At 44.9% G+C, this 26,642-nt stretch overlaps 1 protein-coding gene across 6 annotated transcripts in view; it reads left to right on the forward strand.

The window, feature by feature from the left end:
* The first annotated feature begins 2,671 nt into the window (after positions 1–2,671).
* Positions 2,672–26,642, forward strand: part of NBEA (neurobeachin) — a 786,732-nt gene continuing 762,761 nt past the window's right edge. For all 6 annotated transcript variants that reach the window (XM_073662535.1, XM_073662540.1, XM_073662538.1 and 3 more), the window contains exon 1: positions 2,672–3,219. In XM_073662535.1, the coding sequence (XP_073518636.1) occupies positions 3,016–3,219 (204 nt within the window). In that variant the 5' untranslated portion in view covers positions 2,672–3,015. The remainder of the gene's footprint in view (positions 3,220–26,642) is intronic.

The raw sequence follows: 26,642 nt of genomic DNA on the forward strand, positions 1-26,642 counted from the left end.
GACCGCCAGACTCCAGGGGTCTCCTCGTACAGCTGTACCGCATCAGGTCGCACCAACTTCTCTGGCATTACCAGAATCTGGGCTATATCCGCCCTGGGAGGGAGTGTGAGATCACCTTCGCCCAGATTAACGCACCGCACTATAACATTGCCACCCTGAACGGTGGCCAGTGTCCGAGCCACCAGCAGTCCGGAGGGTACTTTGTCCATTGATGTTGGTTCTATCTGTACTTCGACCCCCTCAAGAGGTGTGCAGGCCCGTGCGGGTAACGTGAGTACAGTTTGTCCTGGCAGTAAGGTGAGCGCCGTAGTTGCTGGTACTATTACTTTCCCCAGGACCTTCCCTTCACTCAACGTCTCCTGAGCCTGGGCGGCTCGGATTAATTGTTGAAAAACCCTCCTTTGGGGGGTTCGTGGGTCCCACCGGTCTAGAGGAATGTCCTTCGGCTCACTAATCAGGATTTGCCCGATCTCTTTCTTTCAGCACATTCATTCCGAGGGTCACCGGGGATCCACTTCCGGTTCCCCCTGCGACCAAGACGACCCCTTTTTTTCCCACTTTTTTTCCACACACTCGGATCTTCATCCACACCACCCCTGCGACCGGGATGGGTAATTGATTAGCTGCCGTGAGTCTAATTACTGGTCCCCATTCAGGCCGCGCTATCTCTGGAAATCGCTGTTGAAAGTAGGCTTCTGTCATCGTAGTCACCTGGGATCCCGTGTCAATCAAGCAGTGAACAGCCCGACCGCTCATTTCGGCCCAGACAGTCGGGCTGGTGGAAACTAGGTCCTTGGGACTTCCTCTTTTTCTTTCCCCTTCTTTAGGCTCCGGGCTGTGTCCCCCAAACACGGAGCCCGCTAGTTTAACGGCTGCGGGGACAGGGGCCGCCCTCGGCTAGCAGAGCCCCTGGCGTAAAGTCCTGGGCCTCCACACTTCCAGCAGGTCGTGTCTCTGTCTGTGTAGGGCTGCCTCACTCCTCTACGGAACTCTCCTGCAGGGAGGGGGCTGAATTCAATTCTTTCCCTAACTGGGGCAATCGATCCGGGTATCTCTGGTGTAGGTGCAGGGGTCTTCTTGAGACTGGACCATTCACCCCGCATCTCCTGTATCTCCTTTCGCATCTCTCGAGCCCATTCCGGTTCAGCTGCAGGCGGGGTGGGTACCTCGTTACTCCGGACCATCTCTGCCAGGGCTGTCACCCCCATCTCCTGCTCTCTCACACGTGCCTCCGCCCCCACTTCTAGAAAAGTCATACATGGGTTAGCGCGCAGGTGCTCCCCCAAGGCCTGCTTCAGCTGCACATCCCTGAGGCCTGCCACAAATTGGTCCGGGGCGCATTCCCAAATTCCCCATGTCGTCTTTTCTAGTGATATAGGCATGCACCCTTTGTAATGCATTAACATACTGCGTCACAGTCTCCCGCTCCTGCGGCACTTGGTGAAACAGCAGTATCCTCAGCTCTCCTACATTGGTGGGATCCCCATGTATCTCCTCCAATATCCGCACCACTTTTTCTACAGTATCCCGGTCATGAGGAGGGCGGTACATCACGGAGTACTGGGCCTCTCCGTCCAGGGCCAGTAAGGCCATTTCGGCTTGCATAGCTGGGGTCATCGGATGCATACGTAACATACTCCTAACTCTCTCAACCCAGTCCCACAGCATCATATTGTCCCCGGTGAACTTTGGGAGATTGCTGAGCATGGCCCCCAGAGGCAAGCTAGATCTAGGGGCTCCCAGGATGGACTGATCTGCAGTGTCTGTGTCTAAAGACTGCATCCTGCCGACTACGCCAAATGTGACACAGGTACTTTAGATGCAGTGACACAGAAACACAGAGCAGCCAATACGGGGTTAATAAACAAGGGGGATTTACTGTAACAAGGTCAATCTCCACGCAGGGAGTAACGGGAAATATGGGGACAACAAGGGAAGTAGCAGGTAATATGCTATAAGGATGTGTGCCCACTATGCGTTTTTCAAGCGTTTTTGCCGCAGACTTTCCGTAGCGAAAACACTTAAAAAACGTTTAGTAATACGTGCCCCATGGTAAAAGTTGCATTTCAGGAATCTGTGGGAAACATTTAAAGACACAAAGCTTTTCTGGGGAAAAAATAAGCGAGGGAAAGTAAAATGTGGCACAAAACATACAGAGAATAAGATGCAAATACTAAGGCTATGTTCGTACGCTGCGTTTTTTAAAGCAAAATTTAAGCTGCGTTTTAAAGTATTAACAAAACCTAAGAGATTTCAGAAATCTTATACACATTGTTTTTGTTAAATGCAGCATGTCACTTTCATCACTTTTATACCCATAGGAAGCAATGAGTAAGTGCAAAAAAAGCAGCAAAATAATCACAGATTTTTGTAAGTAGCTTCTTTACAGCCAAGACAGCAGATTTGGCCTGCGGGGAAAAAACGCAGCAAAAATGCAACATGTGAACATAGCCTTAAAAAAAAGAAAATGACTGCAGACAAGTGGAGAAACAGCACTTGATGAATGTGTGTCATGATGAAAGAGGGATGAAACAAGGAGCTCCATGGAGGGAGCAGCACTGTGACCGGGAGCCCCCCGCACTCGGCGCCCCCTGCGCCCGGCACCTGTGCACCTGTCCATCCCTGTGGTCGCTAGGCGGACTCGGCCCCGCCCCCGGTCAACGCTGGCGCAGGCGCAGTTCACCCTACCGCAGGCAGGGGGCGTCAACATGGCGGAGGAGTGAGCGCTGTCTGCTCTTATCACAACAACGCCAGCTGCAGCCGCCGCATTCTCCCGTTACCCGGACGCTTCTCATTGTATTGGATGGTGATCTGACAGCGCCGGCTGGTGATGGAGGAGCGGGGCTCTGCCAGGATCCGCACCCCGGGCACAGTGGATTAGGCGGCGCATCACCCGCAGGTGTCTCCTCTCTGTGACTGCCGGCCGCGCTGTTGCCGGGTGATCGCCGGGACCAGTCATCAGCAGCGGCAGCCCCGTTATTCCCTGAGGATCCGTCCCCCGCTGTGTGCGGAGACATGGCCAGCGCCGACCACAAGCCGGGGGCCGGCTGCCCGGACAGGGATGCCCCGGGGGGCTCCGGCTCCATGGTGCTGCCCGGCGGGGTCATCAATCCGTCCGTGCCCATCCGCAACATGAGGATGAAATTCGCCGTCCTGATCGGGCTCATACAGGTCGGGGAGGTCAGTAACCGGGACATCGTGGAGACCGTGCTCAACCTGGTAAGCCCGACCGCATCCCCCGCCGCCGCAGGGCGCCACACTGCGGGCACCGCTGCCCTTCACCACACTGCAGAGCACGGGGGATGGATGGATGGATGGCCGGGGGTCGCAGCCCTCTGTGGTCACTGCCCTATGGGGTCGCAGCCCGGCCCGTCCCATCCATCTGCCGCCATAGACACCCAGTGTGTGACTGCTCGGTTTCCATGCCCAGAGTGTGGCTCCCAGGCCCCCGGGAATGGCCCCTGGCGGTGCTAGTCCAGGGCTGGGGGCTGTGTGCCACCTCTGCTCCGCTGTGTCCAGAAATAGAGCAGATCTATCCATCCCCCCAACAGCAGGACTGCTGCCCCTGTCATTGGCCTCACCTCTCCGGGGCAGGAAGGGGTTAATGATTGCTGCTCTGGTGTGTTGTCTGATCACAATGCATCCGATCATCCCTGAAGAGTGCAGCACCAGGGGGCCGAGAGCTGGAGGCATAGTGTGCCACCCTGTACATAGGATGTGTATGTATGTATGTGTATATATATATATTTTGTGTATATAATACACACACACACAGAATATATTCATACATATGTACAGACACAGTATATACATACATATGTACACACACTAATATATATGTGTACATATGTATGTATATACTGTGTGTGTAGTATATACACAAAATATATATTTACACATGTATACATACTATATATATATATATATATATATATATATATATACATACATATAAACACTTGTGCACACATATAATGTACATATAATGTGTATGTATAGGAGTGTAATACATACATACATACATACATACATACGGTTTCCTCCCTCCATGCTCAGGATCTGGACTGCAGGTGACTACTCAGAGCCATCTAGAAGGCACCGGGTTGTCCTCCATATTCCCTAGGTTCAGGTACAGGCCTCCTCCTCATCGTCATCCTCCTCTGCCCAGGCCTCGTATTGCAGGGATGGTAGTAGTGGCAAGCTGTAGCCGACATTACCAGCCTTTCAGCCCCACTGCTGGCCGTCGAGTATTGATGGCCATGAATTGCAGTTGTGGGGTTTGGGGGGTGTTGGGGCTGATACAAGTTCTGTACCGATAGCGATGAGACAATGTGGCATCAGCAGTACAGAGATGCGGGGGCCTTTCCAGGCTGTGACCGGCCTCCCTCCCCCCAGCAGCTGCTGCCTCCCTGTAATTGTGGAAGGATGCTGGAGAGGTGGATCTGAGGCTTCTCGTGACTCGGACTTGCACCATTATGTTATTATTAATATCTCTACTATTTATGAGACCAGATTCTATAAACGTCCTCCTGCGTCGGCTCCCGTCCTCCCATTACAGCAGACGTGACCCCATAATCCTTCACACCCAGGCTTTAGACCCGCTTCATTAGCACAGTCTTAAGAATCGCAATTCCAACTAATGGATTAATGCGCACAGCCATGAAATGCCTTCATTGTCTTGGTAGCATGTGGGCACGCGGACTGTCACGTTGGCACTTAGAGGGTGAAGCGCGCTGACAGAGGAGAGTTCATGGGTAGAGCATCTTGTCTCCTCCAGTCAGGTGTTGAGTGGATGATGCCGCCGCTGCTGCCATCTGCTTCCTTTGCATTTGACCTGATGAAGGAGCTGCGGCAGTGGGGACGAGTGCGGGCGACGGGAATATTCATGTTGGGATTTAGGGCTTAGTGTAACTAGGCCTGCAATGAGCTGAGTCTGGATAACAGGGGAGATATATATATATATAATATATATAATATATATATATATATATATATATATTTTAGGAGTCACTATGGCTCTTGGTGTGCAGTGACAGTAGGGATTCCCACTCATGGGTGTTTGTACCATCCATTATTTCTATAGGGTGGTGACTGACACAACCTGGGTATTGCCCGTCTTTTGAAAGAATGCTAATTGACATGTTAAGTTTAAAACTAGAGGGTGTGAAGTCACTAATACCACCCGGTCCGTCATCCTGGTCAGTCATCTGAGCCCGGTATATGGGGACCCCTGAGTATGACCTCTTACCTGACAACATCCGAGGCTCTGTTTTTGATTAGCTCTCCTTGGCGTGACGGGATCGTTGTGGCATGATAGCTTTGCGCCAGGATGGCTAATCAATAAAGAGCCATGGATGTTGTCGGGTAAGAGGCAGTACTTGGGGAACCTATACAATGGCCAAACATCACTGTCGTGGAAGATGGACCGGGTCATGCAAAATTATTTGAACCAGCTCTACCTACGACCTTTGTCCTGCACCTTGCTGCCCATCTGCCATGGTGTCTATTCCTATATGCGACTGTCCTATTCATGTGAATGACGTTTGCAGAAATTCAGGCACATGCTGCAGAAACGACCCCATTAAATGTTTCTGCAACTAATCTGTCATGTATGAGCACACTATAATGTTATGTAAAGGAATATCCTACTGCCCGGCTCAGCGACCTGTGGCAATCCTCTTGTTTTGAAACTACAACTCCCAGCTTGATCTGACAACCTACAGAGTAGAGCTGGAGTGCCGCAGGCTTCTGGCCTCTGTACTAGAATCACTGTAGTATTGGGCGGGCTAAACTCTGAGACCCTCACTGATCCTTAGTGAAAGGTTGTCAGTAATGATGTAGTGTCGCTTCCCCGTCTAACTTTATTTCTGCACCCTGGAGCTCCCCGCTGCTCATCTGGGCAGGAAGCTGCCGGTAGTAGTAGAGGGGGCGCTGTTGTAGGGAAAAAAAAGTTAAAGGGGATGTAGCACTACATTGGCTCTTTGCGGTCTTACCCCCCCCCCACCAATCCTAAAGTCATGGAGCATCCTAGCGATTTATATCCTTTTGACAGGGATACCCCCTTATCCAAAATATGCCCAACTTTTGATGAAGACCTAGTGGTAGTTATCAGATCAATATTAGGCATTGTACAGATACCTGTGCTTAATTATGCTCTGTGTGGGCAGAAGTATTGTGGCATCTACCCATTACACCGAGAGGGGCTTTTATGACCTCCCATTCTATAGCAGCAATAATATGGAGTTGATCCCCCTACCCCCTTCTTGCAGCCATAACTGCTTCCGCTCTTCCAGGAAGGCTTTGTACAAGGTTTTGTGACATGTCTTGCAGTATTTTACAATAAGTGTTTTTTTTTAATTTTTATTTTATTTTTCCCCCCTCCCCAATCCACGCTGTAGTAATTGGAATAAATCCCCCCTCGCCGTGTATTGAATATGCATTGAGCGCTGTCTGTTCAATGAGTGCCGGTGCCTTTATCAGCAGGAAGCTAATCAGTCTGGAGAGCAGCTGCAGTCGCCGTGCATTGTGGGCCGGATGCTGCTACACAATGACGTAAGGAAATAAATGAATCTTTATTTTATCATGCCCCCGTGGTTGGGATCGGAGCCGGCTGCTGGTGATGCTGAGCGTCGTCCCCTCACCGAGGAAAATTACAAGCCCCCTGTCTCCTCTGCTGCTTCTATAGGCGGCTCGTTCTAAAGGATTGGCTTAAATCTTAATTAAGAACCATTTTTCTCAGCTTATTACTCTTAATGATTTAGGTCTCTGCAGGAGAATGCAGCATCACTTAGTTATTATTGCCGTTAACCTTAATATAAGAAGGGAACAATCATCGTGTAACGTCTGCATCTTAGGGCTGGGTAAGGTTGGTGCCATCATGTGTTGTGTTTTTATGTTTTACATATTATTTTGTATATACATATAATTTTCTTACTCCACTGATTTAGATGGCTGTACCTCCAATCTGATTTCCATACTTATTATCATGCACACGGATGCGTGTAACACTTCTATAATGCCCGGCTTACCATCTGCTCTGCTGCAGAAGAATTGTGACTTGTATGGTCAGTAGATGTATAATGAAAAGCAGAAAAGACAAAAAAAATGTTATATGTTGCGTGTAATAAAATGCTATTCATATACGTTTGTATTACGTGAGTTTTATATGGCAGGTTATTAGCTCTCCCACAATTTTACAGATTGTTTGTTTGACTTTTGAGGGAAATTTCTTAATGTGTCATTTCTTTATATATTTTTATTTTATCCTTTATACTCTGCTCAAAAAATATAAAGGGAACACTCAAATAACACATCCTAGATCTGAATGAATGAAATATTCTCATTGAATACTTTGTTCTGTACAAAGTTGAATGTGCTGACAACAAAATCACACAAAAATCAGCAATGGAAATCAAATTTATTAACCAATGGAGGCCTGGATTTGCAGTCCCCCCCAAAATTCAAGTGGAAAAACACACTACAGGCTGATCCAACTTTGATGTAATGTCCTTAAAACAAGTCAAAATAAGGCTCAGTATTGTGTGTGTGTGTGGTCTCCACCTGCCTGTATGACCTCCCTACAACGCCTGGGCATGCTCCTGATGAGGTTGCGGATGGTCTCCTGTGGGATCTCCTAACAGACCTGGACTAAAGCATCCGCCAACTCCTGGATGACGTTGGTGGATGGAGCGAGACATGATGTCCCAGATGTGCTCAATCGGATTCAGATCTGGGGAACAGGCGGGCCAGTCCATAGATTCAATGCCTTCATTTTGAAGGAACTGCTGACACACTCCAGCCACATGAGGTCTGGCATTGTCCTGCATTAGGAGGAACCCAGGGCCAACCGCACCAGCATATGGTCTCACAAGGGGTCGGAGGATCTCATCTCGGTACCTAATGGCAGTCAGGCTACCTCTGGCGAGCACATGGAGGGCTGTGCGGCCCTCCAAAGAAATGCTACCCCACACCATTACTGACCCACTGCCAAACCGGTCATGCTGAAGGATGTTGCAGGCAGCAGATCGCTCTCCACGGCGTCTCCAGACTCTGTCACGTCTGTCACATGTGCTCAGTGTGAACCTGCTTTCATCTGGGAAGAGCACAGGGCGCCAGTGGCGAGTTTGCCAATCCTGGTGTTCTGTGGCAAATGCCAAGCGTCCTGCACGGTGTTGGGCTGTGAGCACCACCCCCATCAGTGGACGTCGGGCCCTCCTACTACCCTCATGGAGTCGGTTTCTAACCGTTTGTGCAGACACATGCACATTTATGGCCTGCTGGAGGTCATTTTGCAGGGCTCTGGCAGTTCTACTCCTGTTCCTCCTTGCACAAAGGCAGAGGTAGTGGTCCTGCTGCTAGGTTGTTGCCCTCCTACGGCCCTCTCCACGTGTATTGGCCTGTCTCCTGGTAGCGCCTCCAGCCTCTGGACACTACGCTGACAGACACAGCAAACCTTCTTGCCAGAGCTCACATTGATGTGCCGGGAATTGGATGTTTCGCCCCCAGGATGTTTTGTCCCCGCACATTTCACCCCCGCACATATCGCCCCCAGTTCACAAACATCCAGGGGCGAAATGTGCGAGGGCGAATCTTCCTGAGGGCGAAATGATAGGGATGAAATGTGCGGGGGCGAAATGTACCTGGGGGAGAAACTTCCTATAACCTGATGTGCCATCCTGGATGAGCTGCACTACCTGAGCAACTTCTGTGGGTTGTAGAGTCCGTCTCATGCGACCACGAGTGTGAAAGCACAACCAACATTCAAAAGTGACCAAAGCATCAGCCAGAAAGCATTGGTACTGAGATGTGGTCTGTGGTCCCCACCTGCAGAACCACTCCTTTATTGAGGGTGTCTTGATAATTGCCAATAATTTCCATCTATTGTCTATTCCATTTGCACAACAGCATGTGAAATTGATTGTCAATCAGTGTTGCTTCCTAAGTGGACAGTTTGATTTCACAGAAGTTTGATTTACTTGGAGTTATATTCTGTTGTTTAAGTGTTCCCTTTATTTTTTTGAGCAGTGTGTGTGTGTATGTGTATATATATATATATATATATATATATATATATATATATATATATATATATATATATATATATATATATATATATATATATATATATCAGCCCGATCCTCTCAGATGAGAGTGAACCTACCTAAAAGAAAAACTATAAAGCACGCCGTAAACATTTAGATGGATGTTGGATGATTGTTCAGCCACCAGCTCCCGTACACAGGAGCGTCTGCTCGGCTGAGCGCTCCTATACTCTATGAGAAAGCCACTGCCAGACATTTCTGGCAGCGGCTTTATCTCTTATCGTATGTTCACACAGCTTCTTTTTCAGGCAGATTCCACCTTGAACCTTTCTGAAACATCGCTGAAAAAAACATAAAAAAGGATTTCAACATGTACACAGTGATCACATAATGACTTGCTGTGCTCGTTTCTTCTTCTTTTTTTTTAACTTCTTTTAAGCGATTTTAAAAGCCGGAAAATGGCTACAATATGGCCGTCAACCGAACCCGTCGTTATCACCTGGTTCAGCCAACGTTAGTCTGTGTGTGTGGAAGCTTTAGTGTTTCCCATAGCAACCAATCACTGTGCAGCTTTCGTTTTGGATTTTGCTCTTTAGGAATCAAAGCTGCACTGTGATTGGTTGCTATGGGCAACACTGACATCTAGAGGGTTTTATAAACCTGTGAACAAATACAGGTTGGGAAGAGGAAAAACATAAAAGCCGAGAGCTAATATGTCTGAAATATACGCAAGATAAAGAACAAGCCAGGTACAATTTCCTATCAGACCAATTAGTCATAATTATTACATCTATATCTAGTTTTGTTTTTTGCAGAATTGTTTGGAACTAACCTATTCATCCAAATAGGGATTGCAGAAACGGACCTACTCAGATGTTCTAGCAGATCTGCAGCAAATATTCCCCAAACTAGATAGCTGTTGGCTGAGAGAACATGTGTTTTAATTGGGGAGAGTAAGGGTTTGTTCACACGCTGCATTTTTTTCTATTTTTTCTATTTTTTACACGTTTTTTTTTCCAGTGGGGGGTGGGCTCTTTACAGTACCAGCAATGTGAATGCATTTTCTGAATTCGTATGCACATACTGCTTATTTTTATTCTTTGCAGACTTATCCTTCAGAGCGCCCTTTCAGATCCGCAGCGTGCCGCGAGTACTGCAGGAATTAAGTAACGTCATAGATAGACCATTATTTTTAATCTTTAAAGATTCCATAATAACAGTGTCTGTACCACACGACTGGCGTATAGCAAATGTGGTGCCAATATTCAAAAAGGGGACAAAAACTGAGCTTGGAAATTATAGGCCAGTAAGCTTAACCTCTACTGTGGGTAAAATCCTGGAGGGTTTCCTAAGAGATGCTATGATAGAGTATCTGAAGAAGAATAACCTCATAACCCAATATCAACATGGGTTTACGAGGGACCGTTCCTGTCAAATTAATCTGATCAGTTTTTATGAGGAGGTAAGTTCCGGACTGGACCAAGGAAATGCAGTGGATGTTGTGTATATGGACTTTTCAAAAGCTTTTGATACGGTTCCACACAAAAGGTTGATACATAAAATGAGAACAATGGGGATAGGGGAAAATATATGTATGTGGGTTAAGAACTGGCTCAGTGATAGGAAACAAGGGGTGGTTATTAATGGAAAACACTCAGACTGGATCTCAGTTAACAGTGGGGTACCACAGGGGTCAGTATTGGGCCCCTTTCTTTTTAACATATTTATTAATGACCTTGTAGGGGGCATACAGAGTAATATTTCAATATTTGCAGATGACACTAAACTCTGCAGAGGAGGATAATTTTATATTACAGGAGGATCTATGTAAACTAGAAGCTTGGGCTGATAAATGGCAAATGAGCTTTAATGGGGATAAATGTAAGGTAATGCACTTGGGCAGAGGAAATAAAATGTATAATTATATGCTTAATTGTAAAACACTGGGCAAAACTGTAACTGAAAAAGACATGGGTGTATTGGTGGACGACAAGCTGACGTTTAGTGGCCAGTGTCAGGCATCTCCTGCAAAAGGCAAATAAAATAATGGGATGCATTAAAAGAGGCATAGATGCTCATGAGGAGAACATAATTTTACCTCTATACAAGTCATTAGTGCGACCACACTTAGAATACTGTGTACAGTTCTGGTCTCCGGTGTATAAGAAAGACATAGCTGAACTAGAGCGGGTGCAGAGAAGAGCGACCAAGGTTATTAGAGGACTGGGGGGTCTGCAATACCAAGACAGGTTATTACACTTGGGGTTATTTACTGTGGAAAAAAGAAGGCTTAGGGGTGATCTTATTACTGTTAGAACCTTGCTCTTAGGTTTTTTTTCCTTTGCTGGTCACTTGACCTTGTTGGCCTATTTAAGCCTGCTCCGCCCTTCTGGCTTTGCTGGACTTCATTGTTTAACTACTTTCTAGCTAGCCTGTGCTCTGTATCTAACTCTGTTAGTTTGCTTGGTCTACGGACCTCTTTGTTCTATATATTTTGTTTGTTCGTCTGTCTGCTACTATTTCTGTTAGGAGGTGTCCCATTTTCCTCCCAGTCCTTAGTACTTGTAGGGATTCCTTCCCCACATCTATAGGTCTCCGTACAGACTAGCTTAGGACTTTTGCAGGTCTGATCGCAGGATCAGGTTCCCTGTTACATCGTAGGGATTAAGCTGAGTTCTATCGTAGGGACAGATCTCCTCTCTTTCCTTAGCTCTGGTAGCAGAACATAACAATTACTATGTACAAGTATATGAGGGGACAGTACAAAGACCTTTCTACTGATCTTTTTACTCTGAGGCCTGAGACGGGGACAAAGGGGCATCTTCTACGTCTGGAGGAAAGAAGGTTTAATCATAATCACAGACGCGGATTCTTTACTGTAAGAGCAGTGAGACTATGGAACTCTCTGCCGCATGATGTTGTAATGAGTGATTCACTGTTAAAATTTAAGAAGGGCATGGATGCCTTTCTTGAAAAGTATAATATTACAGGTTATAAATACTAGATTCCTTGATAGGGCGTTGATCCAGGGAACTAGTCTGATTGTCGTATGGAGTCGGGAAGGAATTTTTTTCCCCAATGTGGAGCTTAGTGTTTGCCACATGTTTTTTTTTTTTGCCTTCCTCTGGATCAACAAGTTAGGCTATGGGTTGGACTAGATGGACTTAGTCTTCCTTCAACCTTAAAAACTATGTTACTATGTATTTATCACCCATTCAAATAAATGTGTGTGTGTGGGGGGGGGGGGGGCGCAAGTGAAAAGACGGCAAAAACTCACATATTTTACATAGTATTTGCAACAGATTTTTCTGCAAAAAAACCAGACGTGTGTGCACACACCCTAGAGCACTCCATACACAAGACACGATGGATAGTGATGGTTCACCCGGCTGCTATCACTCCGGAGTCTCCCATACATGAACGCTCGGCTTTTCAGAGCGAATGTGTTGTCTGAGAGAGTCGCTGCCAGATTCCTCTGGCGTTGGCTTATCTGGCGGAGAACAAGAGGATCGGCCATCGGAAATCCAACATGCCAGATACTTCTTTCCCCTATATCATGTCGGAGGAAAATCGAGAGGCCCCCCATAGACAATAGATTGTCGGCTGAATCCGCTATTAGTCTGATGTTTATGAGGGGCCATAAGCTGCTACCAGACACCTCTTACAAAGGAACAAAAAGATCGGGCCTTATAATCCAATATGTCCAATCCTTCGCCCCTTAACCATATGTTGGGGGAGGGTTGGGAGGCACATTGGATTGCTGACTCCTATAGACTCTGCGTCTGTGCCCACTGTGTTATATATGCGCCTGCCAGCCAGTATGGATGCCTCCGTATCCGTCCACCATAGGGACCAGCTGTACTACATGACATACATTTCTTTGGCCCTCTGTATGGGAAAGTGCAGTCTGCGGCTCCCCTATATGCAGACGCCAGCCAGGAGGAGGCTGGAAGACCCTTTTGGCCTCCATCTTGTGAATGATCACCTATGGTGATGGCACCTAGTTTTACTTTAAAGTAAGAAAGCACAATTAGAAAATCCAACCTCATGCAGAAGTTGCTTTTGGTCGATATCCAACTGCTTCATGAAAACTATGCTAACCATCGAACCGCCATCCTGCGTCCTAAACTGGTAAAGTTAAAAAGTACAAGTTTCTTTTAAACAAATTAATTCTTAGTACAATATAAATAACACTTAGTGTAACGCTGTGTAGCGAACGTATTATCCCAGGGCCCACAGGATAATTCTGCGCACAATGTAACCATTTTCATAGGAAAATATTCTTAACCCATTAATATCACATCAATTTCAGGGCCCACTTCACAGAAACCAGTTCCAAGGCATACTGGTTAGTTGGGAGGTATATATAATCATTGCACCAAAATTCTTGACTATAAAATATTTTTTTGTCCCCCATTGCTGATATCTCAATGCTATTGTTATGCTGCTAAATTATGCAGTTTTTTTTCATTTAAATGCTGCAGATTTACCCTATCCTGCAAAGATCAAAATCTGCCCTGCAGGTTAATGGATGCAGCAGAGTTCTTGGGTGTTACGTGGATATAGTATATGAGATATAGTATATGTAAATACTTTTATGCTCAAAAATGACAAAAGTATTCTTGGAGTGATACCTTTATTGGCTAACCAGAAAAAAGGGGTTAGCCATTTTAATGACGACAGAGAAAAATTTGTTTGACTCACTGCACGGATACAACTCACACCTCAACCAGATGGACTAAAGATAACTAAACATTCCCACAGCCTCTCCATTTTCAATTTGTAAAAAAAAAAAAAAAAACTAATTTGATTTCCTTGGCTTATCAATAGGAGGCATCACCCCTTACACCTCATGAACAAATGTCCTGCTTAACATCTCTTAAATGTTGTGCTTTTGTCTTATCTATTCATTTGTAATCCCGCCTGAGGAAGGACCTTCTGTGCTATGAAAGATTGCAAATATATTTTTTTTTCTGGTTGGATATTAAGGGTATCACTCCGAAAATAATTTTGTCATTTTTGGGCATTAAAGTATTTCCATTGATTTTTCTGGCTAACACTGTACCACAATATAACTTTGTATTGTACAAGGAGATATAGTGTAGTTTCATTCACAATGCTGTTATAGCAATTGAGTCTTTAATTTCCCGTCAGAAAATCTGGTAGAAAAAAAATTGTATTCTCCATCGAATACTGTGTTAGCAAAACTTAGGGAATAGCAATTGCAACAAACAGAGCACCTAATGGGGTACCCACATAATACCTAGCTCTAAACAACCTCCTGGACACTGCTCTGCTTTGGGGTCTCAATGTATAATAAGAACACGAAGACTAATATGTAACCTATATACAGTTGAAACCAGAAGTTTACATACACTATATAAAAAGACACATATGCATGTTTTTCTCAATATCTTGCATGAAATCAGAATAAACCTTTCCCGTTTTAGGTCAATTACGATTACCATAATTTGTAATATTTGCCAAAATGGCAGAATGAGAGAGAGAATGTTTTAAGGCATTTTATTACTTACTGCAAAGTCAAAAGTTTACATACACTAAGATTCCTATGCCTTTAAACAATTCTAGACTGCCGATATGATATCATGTTTTTGGAAGCTTTTGATAGTTTTTTTTTTTTTTGGCAACATCTGAGTTAATTACAGACACACCTGTGGATGTATTTTAATGCACAACTGAAACACACTGCTTCATTGTGTAGCATCATGGGAAAGTGTAAAGAAATTAGCCAAGATATCAGGAAGTAAATTGTGGACTTGCATAAGTCTGGCTCATCTTTGGGTACAATTTCAAGATACCTGAAGGTGCCTCGTTCATCTGTACAAACAATTATACGCAAGTACAAACAAGATGGGAATGTCCAGCCATCAAACCGCTCAGGAAAGAGACGGGTTCTGTGTCCCAGAGATGAACGTACTTTGGTCCGACGTGCATATCAACCCAAGGACAAAAGCAAAAGACCTTGTGAGGATGAGGGAAGCTGGTAAGATTGTGTCAATATCCACAGTGAAACGAGTACTGTATCAACAAGGGTTGAAAGGCCACTCTGCCAGGAAGAAGCTATTACTTCAAAAGAAACATAAAAAAGCCAGGTTAATGTTTGCAAATGCACACTGGAACAAAGACCTTAATTTTTGGAGACATGTCCTGTGGTGTGATGAAACTAAAATTGAACTTTTTGGGCATAATGACCATTATTACGTTTGGAGGAAAAAGGGAGAAGCTTGGAAGCCTAAGAACACCATCCCAACTGTGAAACACAGGGGTAGCAGCATCATGTTGTGGGGTTGTTTTTTCTGCAGGAGGGACTGGTGCACTTCACAAAATAGATGGCATCATGAGAAAAGAAGATTATGTGGCAATACTGAAGCAACATCTCAAGACATCAGCCAGGAAGTTAAAGCTAGGGCGGAAATGGGTCTTCCAAATGGACAATGACCCGAAACATACTGCCAAAATGGTAACAAAGTGGCTTAAGAATAACAAAGTCAATGCTTTGGAGTGGCCATCACAAAGCCCTGATCTCAATCCTATTGAAAATTTATGGACAAAGCTGAAAAGGCAGGTGAGAGCAAGGCGACCTACAAACCTGGATCAGTTACAGCAGTTTTGTCAGGAGGAATGGGTCCAAATTCCGACCAACTATTGTGAGAAGCTTGTGGAAGGATATCCCAAACGTTTGACCCAAGTCATTTAGTTGAAGGTCAATGGTACCAAATACTAATGAAATGAACTTTTGACTTTGCAGGAAGTAATAAAAATGCCTTGAAACTATTTCTCTCTCATTATTCTGGCATTTGGCAAATATATTAAAAATTATGGTAATACTAATTGACCTAAAACGGGAAAGGTTTATTCTGATTTCATGTCAGATAATGAGAAAAACCATGTATATGTGTCTTTTTATATAGTGTATGTAAATTTCTGGTTTCAATTGTGCATAAAGCAAAGTGAATCAGCAAAAGCACAGAGTCCACTGGAATTTCTACTCTTTTCTTGCTCAGCATTTGCCATTGTCTCACTAAGCCGGACATCTGCAACAGGATGGATAGATTTGGGGCGGGATGTCTACTACCATAGTAGGGATGAGACTGGCGTTTTTAATTATATTGGTCACTTGATATTCTCTACTGATTTCCACTATAGAAAAAAGAGGATCTTAATCTTTATTTAGGGGCGTCTTTCTGAACCTTATATTTATATTTATGTGCACGTCTTCTACTTTCATGGAATTGAAAAATGGCTTTTGGCTTTCTGAAATAGTCCTGCTGCTTCCTATAAGGGAAGTGACACATAAGTGCAATATAGGTTCAATTCCCATTAGACCCTTTGTTAGGTCAGGACTTTTGACTGTTACACATTTGTGAGTCCTACCTGGTGATGTTCCCTTCCGATCACAGAGTCCACAAAACTGCGTAATAAAATCACACAAGCCGAGTTAAAGATTCTTATCGATGTTTCTTGTATTCTTTCTTTACATGAATAACATATATCATAAAGGAACACTCCACAGATGCAGGATATCAAAATTCTTTGTTACTTGCTGGATGTACCGTGGATCTTTGCAAAATAGGTTCGGTGATCGAAACGGTATCAGTCAATGGGAGTAAACAGACAGATTGCATTCAGAGGTGGAGCATTATGGAGACATCGTTGGGGCGGTTGGTGTGTGGACCTCCTTCTTAAAAGGGTACCTGTCACCAGGTTTTCCCAATATAACCTAAAAGTGGTGACATTAAGTGCACACTGTGGGTTGTTGATGGGTTTTCGTGGCTTTTTTTCCACTTGGAAATGCATCAAAAACGCTATGTAATCTGTGTGCCAGCTAATGCAATGACAATCCTGATGTGCTGTCATTGCGTTTAAATACGCAACATGTCCATTCTATGCAGCGTTTCTCGCCCATTGCATTTAATTGAACCGCAGCAATCCCGCAGGTATAAATATATTTGCGGATTTGCTACGGTGGTTTGGTGCGTATTTGACTACTCAATAGGTCAAATACACTGCAAAAAAACGCACATAGAATGGTACCCGGGCCGGCTGGGGAAGACCACTTCTCCCATCATCCGACCGCCGCTCCCGCTGATAACAGCGAGAGCGGCACGGCTGAGGGAAGCAGTAGTCTCCTCAGCCAAGCTGCAACTGTGCGCTATATATATATATATATATATATATATATATATATATATATATATATATATATATATATATATATATATATATATATATATATATATATAATATAGAAAACCGCCTATGCTCACCTTTCTGGCATCCCCCGCCGTCCTCGCGATGTCCCCCGGCATCCTGATCACCCGGCAGTACACTGACGGAAGCGCGGCTGTGCTGTTGGCTGAGGTCGCGTGAGTTCACCAGCTGGAGATCTGCTGAGCGCTTTGGGACCTCAGTTTACGGTACTGATGCTGCATGCGAACATTCTCAGTATTGTTCCCACTTACCACTGATGCAGTATGAGGTCATCATAGCGGATCTTCAAATGATGAACTCACCTGACCTCAGCCAGTAGCACAGCGATGTACACTGACAGGAGTGATTACACTCCTGTCAGTGTACAGTGCTGTCTTCTACAGCTGTCACATCAGTGATTGATGTGGCTGCTGTAGAAGTGACCCGGATCGCCGTGGGACAATCTGGATTACGTCGTGACGGTGGACAGGTGAGGAATATGGTTGTTTTTTTAAAAAAATTTTATCCTTTTTTTTTTTTTACAGAAGATCGAGGGCTTCGGGGCTTGGCAGTATAATAAAAAAAATTAAAACCGTGTGTAATTTTATTTCAATAAAAAGCTTTATTCTGGCCGTGTCTTTTATTTAAAAAGTGTAACGGGTCTGGGAGGCGGAACCTCTGAGCAACTTATACAAGGGGGCGGTCCTTGTAAGGAAGCGGGTGGCGACCAGGTAAGACAGGCAGGTAGTCACAGCAGGTGACCGGGACAGTCTCTGGGTAAACGGGCAGGAGGTCACGGCAAGTGACCGGGACAGTCTCTGGGTAAACGGGCAGGAGGTCACAGCAAGTGACCGGGGCAGTCTCTGGGAGAACGGGCAGGAGGTCACGGCAAGTGACCGGGACAGTCTCTGGGTAAAGGGTAGGTACGACCTGTGACGGCTGAGCCTCCAGGTAGGCTAGCAGGCAGATGTGTGCTCCCAGGTGAGCAGGCGAGAGTCTCTGGATAAGCAGGTGGTCACAGCATGTGACGGCGGAGCCTCCAGGTAGGCTAACAGGCAGGTAGCAGATGAGCGCTCCCAGGTGAGCGGGCAAGAGTCTCTGGACTGGCAGGTGGTCACAGCACGTGACGGCGGAGCCTCCAGGTAGGCTAACAGGCAGGTAGCAGATGAGCGCTCCCAGGTGAGCGGGCAAGAGTCTCTGGACTGACAGGTGGTCACAGCACGTGACGGCGGAGCCTCCAGGTAGGCTAGTAGACAGGTAGCAGGTGAGCGCTGGTCCATAGACAGACTGACAGATGTCGGAAGGCAGACCGTCGGACCTCAGGCTAGCAAGCAGGTAAGCGGATAACAGGCAGGAATCAGACAGCAAACTGGCAGGTAACTAGAAACGGGACCTGAGGGCTGAAGCAGAGTAGTGAACAGTGCAACAACATTGCTCGGGCACCTCCATTTTGGAGGAGGTGCCTTATATATGGTGAAGTCCTCCGGCCATTGGCTGGGGACTCCTTAGGACGGCGCGCGCGGCCCCTTTAAGGGGGGGGAGCGCGCGCGCCCTAAGCACCGTGGCCGGGAAGGAGCGCGCGCTGCCAGCAGAGCGGGAGGAGGACGCCGGGCTCGGAGCGGAGAGTTGAGGGTAACAGCGTCCCTGCCTAGCAGAGGGCAGGGACGCCGACGCTACAAAAAGCATCTTAAACCTTTACTATGGGGTTAGTAATGGGGCGTCTTATAGATGCCTCTTTATTGCTAACCTGGGCTTCATGTCATCTGCCAATACGAGGCCGACCTGACCAACCCCACTCGCCACCGAAACACGGCAGTGGACAGAGCGGAGGCTAAACGCCAGATTTTTCGCATCTTATGGATGTGCCATTTCTGGGGCGGCTGAAGACGGATATTCTTCGCTGCGGAGGGGCTAGATTCTATGGCCCCTTCCCTGGCTAGTAATATCAGCTCACAGCTGTCTGTTTATCCTTTGCTTGTTAGATCTTATAGGGAGACCCTATGTCAATTTTTTTCTAGGGTTCCCCTGTAATCTAGCTAGTAAAGGCTAAGCAAACAGCTGTTAGCTGTTACTAGCCAGGGAACATTTTTGGCTAATGGTCCCTTCCCCGGCTACTAATAGCGGCTTTTAGCGATCGGCTTTCCCTTTGCTGGTTATGAAAATGATGCTTTAGCCCACATCATAATTTTTTTTTTTTTTTTTAATTTTAGGCTCTGTGCCCGCAATTCAGACTTGGCAGCGCTTTGGATGCATATTTTTGCTGCGTCCAAAACGCGTTCTATTGAACGCAGGTAAATCCACATGTGTTCGCTGAACCATGCGGATTTACCGCATTCTATACATTCTAGTGGTCAAATTTCTGTTGCGGAGACTAGCGACTCCACAAGAGAATTTGACATGCTGCGGTCCTGAAAGACGTGCCGCATGTCAGTGTCCATGGGTGATCCGCAGCCTCAGATGCATGCATAGTTGACATTGGATTTCTATAGATCCCATCCACTATGCTGTAACATCTGACGCTGTAGGTTTGACACTGTATAAACACACAACTTCACGGCAAAATGCGCTTTTTTTTTCTACAGTATTTTTCCTGCCAAGAGATGCAGAAACGCTGCTGAAATTTCTGCAATCAAATCCTGAATGTGCGTACATAGCTTTTAAGGCTTTTTTTTTTTTTTTTTTTACAGCGTTTTAGAGACTGTATGTATGTCCTCAATTTCCTCTGAAAGGCACCAAAAAGACCACTTATTATACTCACAGTCTCGTCTGATGGGTGTCTCTGGTCTTGATCCGGCGCCTCCTCTCTTCCTACGATCACCATCCTTTTTCCCTGTTTTGTGTGGATAATGCTTCATACGTCATCCACACAGTGTCCCCCCAATCGCGCTCCTTTAGCAAGCATACGTCGCTCTGCCCTGCTGAGGTCAGATCAAAGTACTGTAATGAGCATGCGCCTGGTCCTTTAAGCCAAGGATGTCAAACTCAAACACACAAAGGGCTACAATGCAAAACTTGGACAAAGTCACAGGCCAACCAGTATACAGAATAATGGGCCCTACATAGTCCTCCATACAGAATAATGGGCCCCACATAGCCCTCCGTACAGAATAATGGGCCCCACATAGTCCTCCATACAGAATAATGGGCCCTACATAGTCCTCCATACAGAATAATGGGCCCCACATAGCCCTCCGTACAGAATAATGGGCCCCATAAAGTCCTCCATACAGTATAATGGGCACCACATAGTCCTCCATACAGAATAATGGGCCCCACATAGTCCCCCGTACAGAATAATGGGCCCCACATAGTCCCCCGTACAGTATAATGGGCCCCAATTATGGTTCTGGTGTAGCAGGCCAAATATAATCACCATGTGGGTGTGTGAGTTTGATGTGTGCTTTAAGCATATGGAGATGGAAGAGAGGTCATCTCTTATGGAAGCTTGGCGGTACCATTTATAACTTTCCTATTAGACAATTTCTGTAAAATCCAAGAAAACGCTCTTTAAAATTTATCTCTGTCAGAACATTTTGAACAGATTTATGCAGAATACTGAGTAAATGTTTGTGGGGTAGACCTTGCATGAGCAGTTCTTGTTTTGGCCAAACTTGATCATTTATTACAGTTTTACCTCCAACCTCTGGCAAAAATTATGGAATCACCGGACTCGGAGGATGTTCATTCTGTTTAATGTTGTTGAAAAAAAGCAGATCACAGACATGGAACAAAACTAAAGTCATTTCAAATGGCAACTTTAGGGCTTTAAGAAACACTAAGGCTATGTGCCCACGATGCGTTTTTTAAGCTTTTCCGCAGCGGAAAAAAACGCTGTAGAAACGCTTAAAAAACGCATGGTAGAAGGCCTGCCATGTTCCTCAATGATAAAATCCTCATGTGCTGTGCACATGCTGCGGATTATCATTGCGGAAAAATACACAGCATGTCCATTAATTTTGCGGACAAGCAGCGTAATTGCCGCCATTGACTTGCATTGAAACGCATATTATCAGTGTCGGCACATTTGCACACACGGATAATATGCGTTTCTATGTGCGGATGATACCCGGGTGTGGAGGAGAGGAGACTCTCCTCCAGACCTGGGTACCATATAACCTGTGAAAAAAAGAATAAAATAAGAAATAAATATGATATTTACCTTCTGATGGCCCCCGGTCTCCTTGTCTTCACTTGCCGGCAGATCGCGGTGGACTGAAGTACCTGCGCTGACGTCATAGTCATGTGACGGCAGGTCCTTCAGTGTACCACGAGCTGCCGGCAAGCCAGGACGGAGCGAAGCAAGACTGCGGGGGCCACCAGAAGGTAAGTATAGACTTATTTTTTTTATTTTTTTACCATTCTTTAAGGTCACAGTATATAAATCCATGCCGTTTGCATGGATTTATATAGTGTGACCAAGTTGACAAGCACTTTCCAAGTGATGCTAAAATCGCTTGGAAAGCACTTGTCAACCGGCATGCGGAAATGCATGTGAAGAAAACTTCACACCCGCATGTCCCTGGCAGGAAAAACTCATGTACAATCCGCATGCGTTTTTTCTGCCAGGGAGATGCAGAAACGCTCAGGAAAAAATCCTGAGCATTTCTGCATCGTGGGCACAAAGCCTTTAAGAAATCAAGGTTAAAAATGTGGTACTCAGTAAGGGTAATTTTTTTTCAGACCAAGCAGAGGGAAAAAATTATGGAATCACTCAATTCTGAGGAAAAAAATTATGGAATCACCCTGTAAATTTTCATTTCCAAAACTAACACCTGCATCAAATTAGATCTGCTCGTTAGTCTGCATCTAAAAAGGAGTGATCACACCTTGGAGAGCTGTTGCACCAAGTGGACTGACATGAATCATGGCTCCAACATGAGAGATGTCAATTGAAACAAAGGAGAGGATTATCAAACTCTTAAAAGAAGGTAAATCATCACACAATGTTGCAAAAGATGTTGGTTGTTCACAGTCAGCTGTGTCTAAAATCTGGACCAAATGCAAACCACATGGGAAGGTTGTTAAGGCAAACATACTGGTAGACCAAGTACTGAGTACCACATTTTTAATCTTGATTTCTTTGTGTTTCTTAAATCCCTAAAGTTGCCGTTTGAAATGACTTTAGTTTTGTGCCATGTCTGTGATCTGTTTTCTTTCAACAACATTAAACAACTGAATGAACATCCTCCGAGCTCGGTGATTCCATAATTTTTGTCAGGGATTGTAATAGTTCATACAAGCCGAATCGGACACCCATCTGTAGACTGTTCAGGGTTTGTGCCCCTCATCAGGACAAAGTGAGGTACTGATTGGCTCATGAGATTCCTTAGATGCAGCTCCTGTGGGGGTTTACTAGCTCTCATTGAAGTGATCCGGTGTGGAGACTTATTTTCAAGACAATGCTCCAAGGGGAAAAAAGTTAGCAAAGTAGCTTACTGTCGCCAAACCAAAGACTACATCCATAGACGGCACTTTTTTTTAAAGGATTTTTGCCCCTCATCCTGGTATGAGCTACTTTGTATAGTTTTATTCCAATGCCCTTGAAAATAAATAAGTTAACGTATAAAGTGAGGTCTCCTAATTGAAAGCTATTTTCCAGTAGGACATGCGGCAGAATAATGAATGTCGGCGCGTACGCCATACCTGTATGTCCACAAGATCTCATTAGTATGAGTGCCTATGAAAAAAATCTAGTCTGTTATGTATATATAACACGATGACACATTTGGATCTCTTTAACGTCTAAGTAGTCGGAGAGATTCGGACAAATTTATTGGAATTGTCCATTAATTAATTTTGGTGTAGCTTTACACCAAAACGGTAATATGAAAAATGATGATACGATGGGTCAATCATTTTACCGATTCTCCGCAGTTATTGTTTGGGTGTTAGGTCAGATTATGACCACGATGGATAACCTCAGCCTTATCAAATCATCTGGTTCCTTGATATACTGCCTTATCATTTCTGCCTTGGGCGGCCTCAGATCTTCAGTTTCTATGTTGCTCAGTCTTTTGCTTGAACTTTCTGCGTAGATCTCAGGGGGTTTGATAAGTGCTTCTTAAGTGTTTTTAGAAACATTGACACTCCTTCAGGCGAGGTCACTACACAACTTTTTCGCCTAGAATAGAGCATCGGGCTCTAAAAGATGAAAATATTTTTTTTGGGAATCCTGTAAGGAGCGAACCGATAACTTATTATTCTTAGGCTTGTAGATACATGCTTGTAGTCTTCACTGTTTTTTTTAGTCTTTATTCTTTTTTTTCTCCATATATTATGCATTTGTAGTGCTGTTTAATGAAAAAATTTAGTGTTTTTTTTTTATATTAACCATACAGCAGTTTTTAGTATGTTTTGCCAAAAATAATGGTCTCTACAACATATTTTCATATTATGTAACCTTTTTGTAACTAAGCACCTAACTTTTCATCTAAAACCCAAGTAAAAGCATGGTCTTTCTTCCTGCCTTTATCTCCCACAAGTTAAAACTGCAATTTGGAGCACATATTAGTCTGTCTTAGTTTTCTTGGTCTGTAACTCGCCCTCCAGTTCTTTTCAGTATTTCTTTCCTCCTTGTTCTGAAAGTACTATAGGTGTAGGAACTTACTTTCCCATCATGCATTACCCCCTACCTTTTGTCCTAAAGTCTTTGGAGTGATTTTTATGTTTGTCCAAATCTGTCATTTTGAGTAAATGAGCCTAAGTGACGATGACAGTGACCATTTAAAGTGCAAGATAAGCACACTTCTTGGTTCAGTAACATCTACAAGACCTCCATAAAGGGTCAACCTACCATAGTCTCTAATGTCACTACAAAACTGGTAAATGGGCTAACCTTGCCCCTGGGCGTCAGCTGAATTCACTAGGTTGGCATTTTTGTACAAGCACGTGGTTTTCAGCTGTTGTGGAACCGATTCGACAAGTTGAAGACCACTAGTGTAAGCTAAGTGCCACCAAGCACATTAGTTTTGGATGGCATAACATAAGCAAGTCTCTTCAGTTTGTGAACTATGTGTATGCACTGAAAAAAATCTGCCCATCCACATGGCTACATTCAATTAAACACAAGAGGAACCCAACCGTAAAGGGAATCTGTCAGTAGAATCACCCCTCCAAAGCCGTCTATTTGGGCATGTAGGTCCTAGGAAGCCGCATAAAGTGATACGTTAATATCTGCAATCAGATGTCTTATTCCCAAGCAACATATGTTTTTCTTAATTTGTAATTAAGCTGTCTATGGGCCGGACATAGATCTCCCGGAGAATCTGCCTCCTGAGCTTATTGTAAATGAAAGGGGAGGTACCAGTGTGAGACATGTAGATCAGGAGAGCAGGCTGTCAGTCATTACATGTCTCACACTGGTAACTCCCCCTTTCATTTAAAATAATCTCTGGAGGCAGATTCTCCGGGAGATCTATGTCCGGCTCGCAGATCTTAATAGCTCATTTACATATACAATTAAGAGGTTTCACTGGAATAAGACATTGGATTGCAGATATCAAGGTATCATTTAATTCATCTTCCTATGACCTGCATGCCCATATAATAGGGCTTAGTCTACTGACAAATTCCCTTTAAGCCACCCACACACTTTACACTCCCTGACAGAAGTTATGTCGCTTATCCATGTTATGGAAATAAAAGCTTATAATCTGACGTTAAATTCATCCATTGGTTTTATAAATTACTCTTTTGAAAGCTGAAACCCTCCCAAATTTGGTTTCGGTTAAGAAAATAAATTGGCATCAATGCCTCAGAGAGCCACCGCCAGACATGTTTGGCAGTGGTTTACCTCTAGAGGAACAAAAGGAACGGCAGTTCAAAATTGGACATGCTGGATCCTTAACGTCTCTGATCAATTGGCCATACCTCTCTCATCAATATCCTGTCAATATCCTCCTGTTCGGCTGACATTAGTCTAATGCAGTGTTTCCCAAACCCCATCCTCACGGCCCCCCAGATGTCATGTTTTCAGGATCTCCTTAGTATTACACAGGTGATTGAAGTATCATCAAGGCATCAGGAATTCTCTCACCTGTGCAATACTAAGGAGATCCTGAAAGCATGATCTGTGGGGGGCCGTGAGGATGGGGTTTGGGAAACACTGGTCTAATGGGTATGGAGGGCTTAAAGTGCACAAGATATTCATGCAAAAAAATTGTACACAGTGAGAAAAACTCCCGATGTATACTTTAATATTCCCATAGACCCCATTAACTAGATGTTTGCCAAAAGTGTGGGGGGAGTTTTGGCCTCTGTAGCTGGTATTCGTCTACATACTGTTTAACTATTGAGTAAATCTAATCTAATCTGATCTGATTGCTTTCCTATACAGAGTGTGACCACAGGAGAAATTAAAAAACAAAAACAAACCCCGGTGTACTTAACACAATGGCTCCTATGGCATCCATCTTTGCTGTGGCCATTGCCAGGTGTATACCTCTTCTAGTGTATATGCCGTCAATGGTTGCAAACAATAAGTGGACTTGGGAGTCAAATCTGTCGCTAGCCCCTTTTTATATTATGCCATCTCTAAGCAAATTTAACTATTACACTGCTCAAAAATTAAAGGGAACACTTAACACAATGTAATTCCAAGTCAATCACACTTCTGTGAAATCATCCTGTCCAGTTATGAAGCAACACTGATTGTGAATCAATTTCTCCTGCTGTTGTGCAAATGGAACAGACAACCCCTCTATAAAGGAGTGGTTCTGCAGGTGGTGACCACAGACCGTTCCTCTGTTCTCATCCTTTTTGGCGGTTGTTTTGGTAACTTTTGGATTTAGTCATTACTCTCACTCCTAGAGGTACAATAGCATCAGGCGGTGTCTACAACTCTCAGAAGTTGCTCAGGTAGTGCAGCTCATCCAGGATGGCACATCTATGAGAGCTGTGGCAAGAAGGGTAGCTGTGTCTGTCAGCACAGTGTCCAGAGCATAGAGCAGGAGACAGGCCAGAACACCAGAGACGTGGAGGGGGCCGTAGGAGGGAAACAACCCAGGAGGAGCAGTGCCAGAGCCCTGCAAAATGACCTCCAGCAGGCCAGTAACATCTATGTGTTTGCTCAAACTGTCAGCATCGGACTCCATGAGGGCCTATTGTTCACAAGTGGGTTTTGAGCTTACAGCCCAACACCGTGCAGGGCGATTGGCATTTGTCAGAGAACACCAAAATTGGCAGATTCCACATTGGCGTCGTGTGCTCTTTACAGATGAAGGCAGGTTCACACTGAGCACATGTGACAGACGTGACAGAGTCTGGAGACACCGTGGAGAACGTTCTGCTGCGTGTAACATCTTCCAGCATGACTGGTTTGGCAGTGGGTCAGTAATGGTGTGGGGAGGCATTTCTTTAGAGGGCCGCAGAGCTAGCCAGAGGTACCCTGAC

This window comes from Phyllobates terribilis, unplaced genomic scaffold (genome assembly GCF_046119375.1).
Source record: "Phyllobates terribilis strain yellow unplaced genomic scaffold, ASM4611937v1 Scaffold_2__4_contigs__length_985480577, whole genome shotgun sequence".
Classification (NCBI taxonomy): Eukaryota; Metazoa; Chordata; class Amphibia; order Anura; family Dendrobatidae; genus Phyllobates; species Phyllobates terribilis.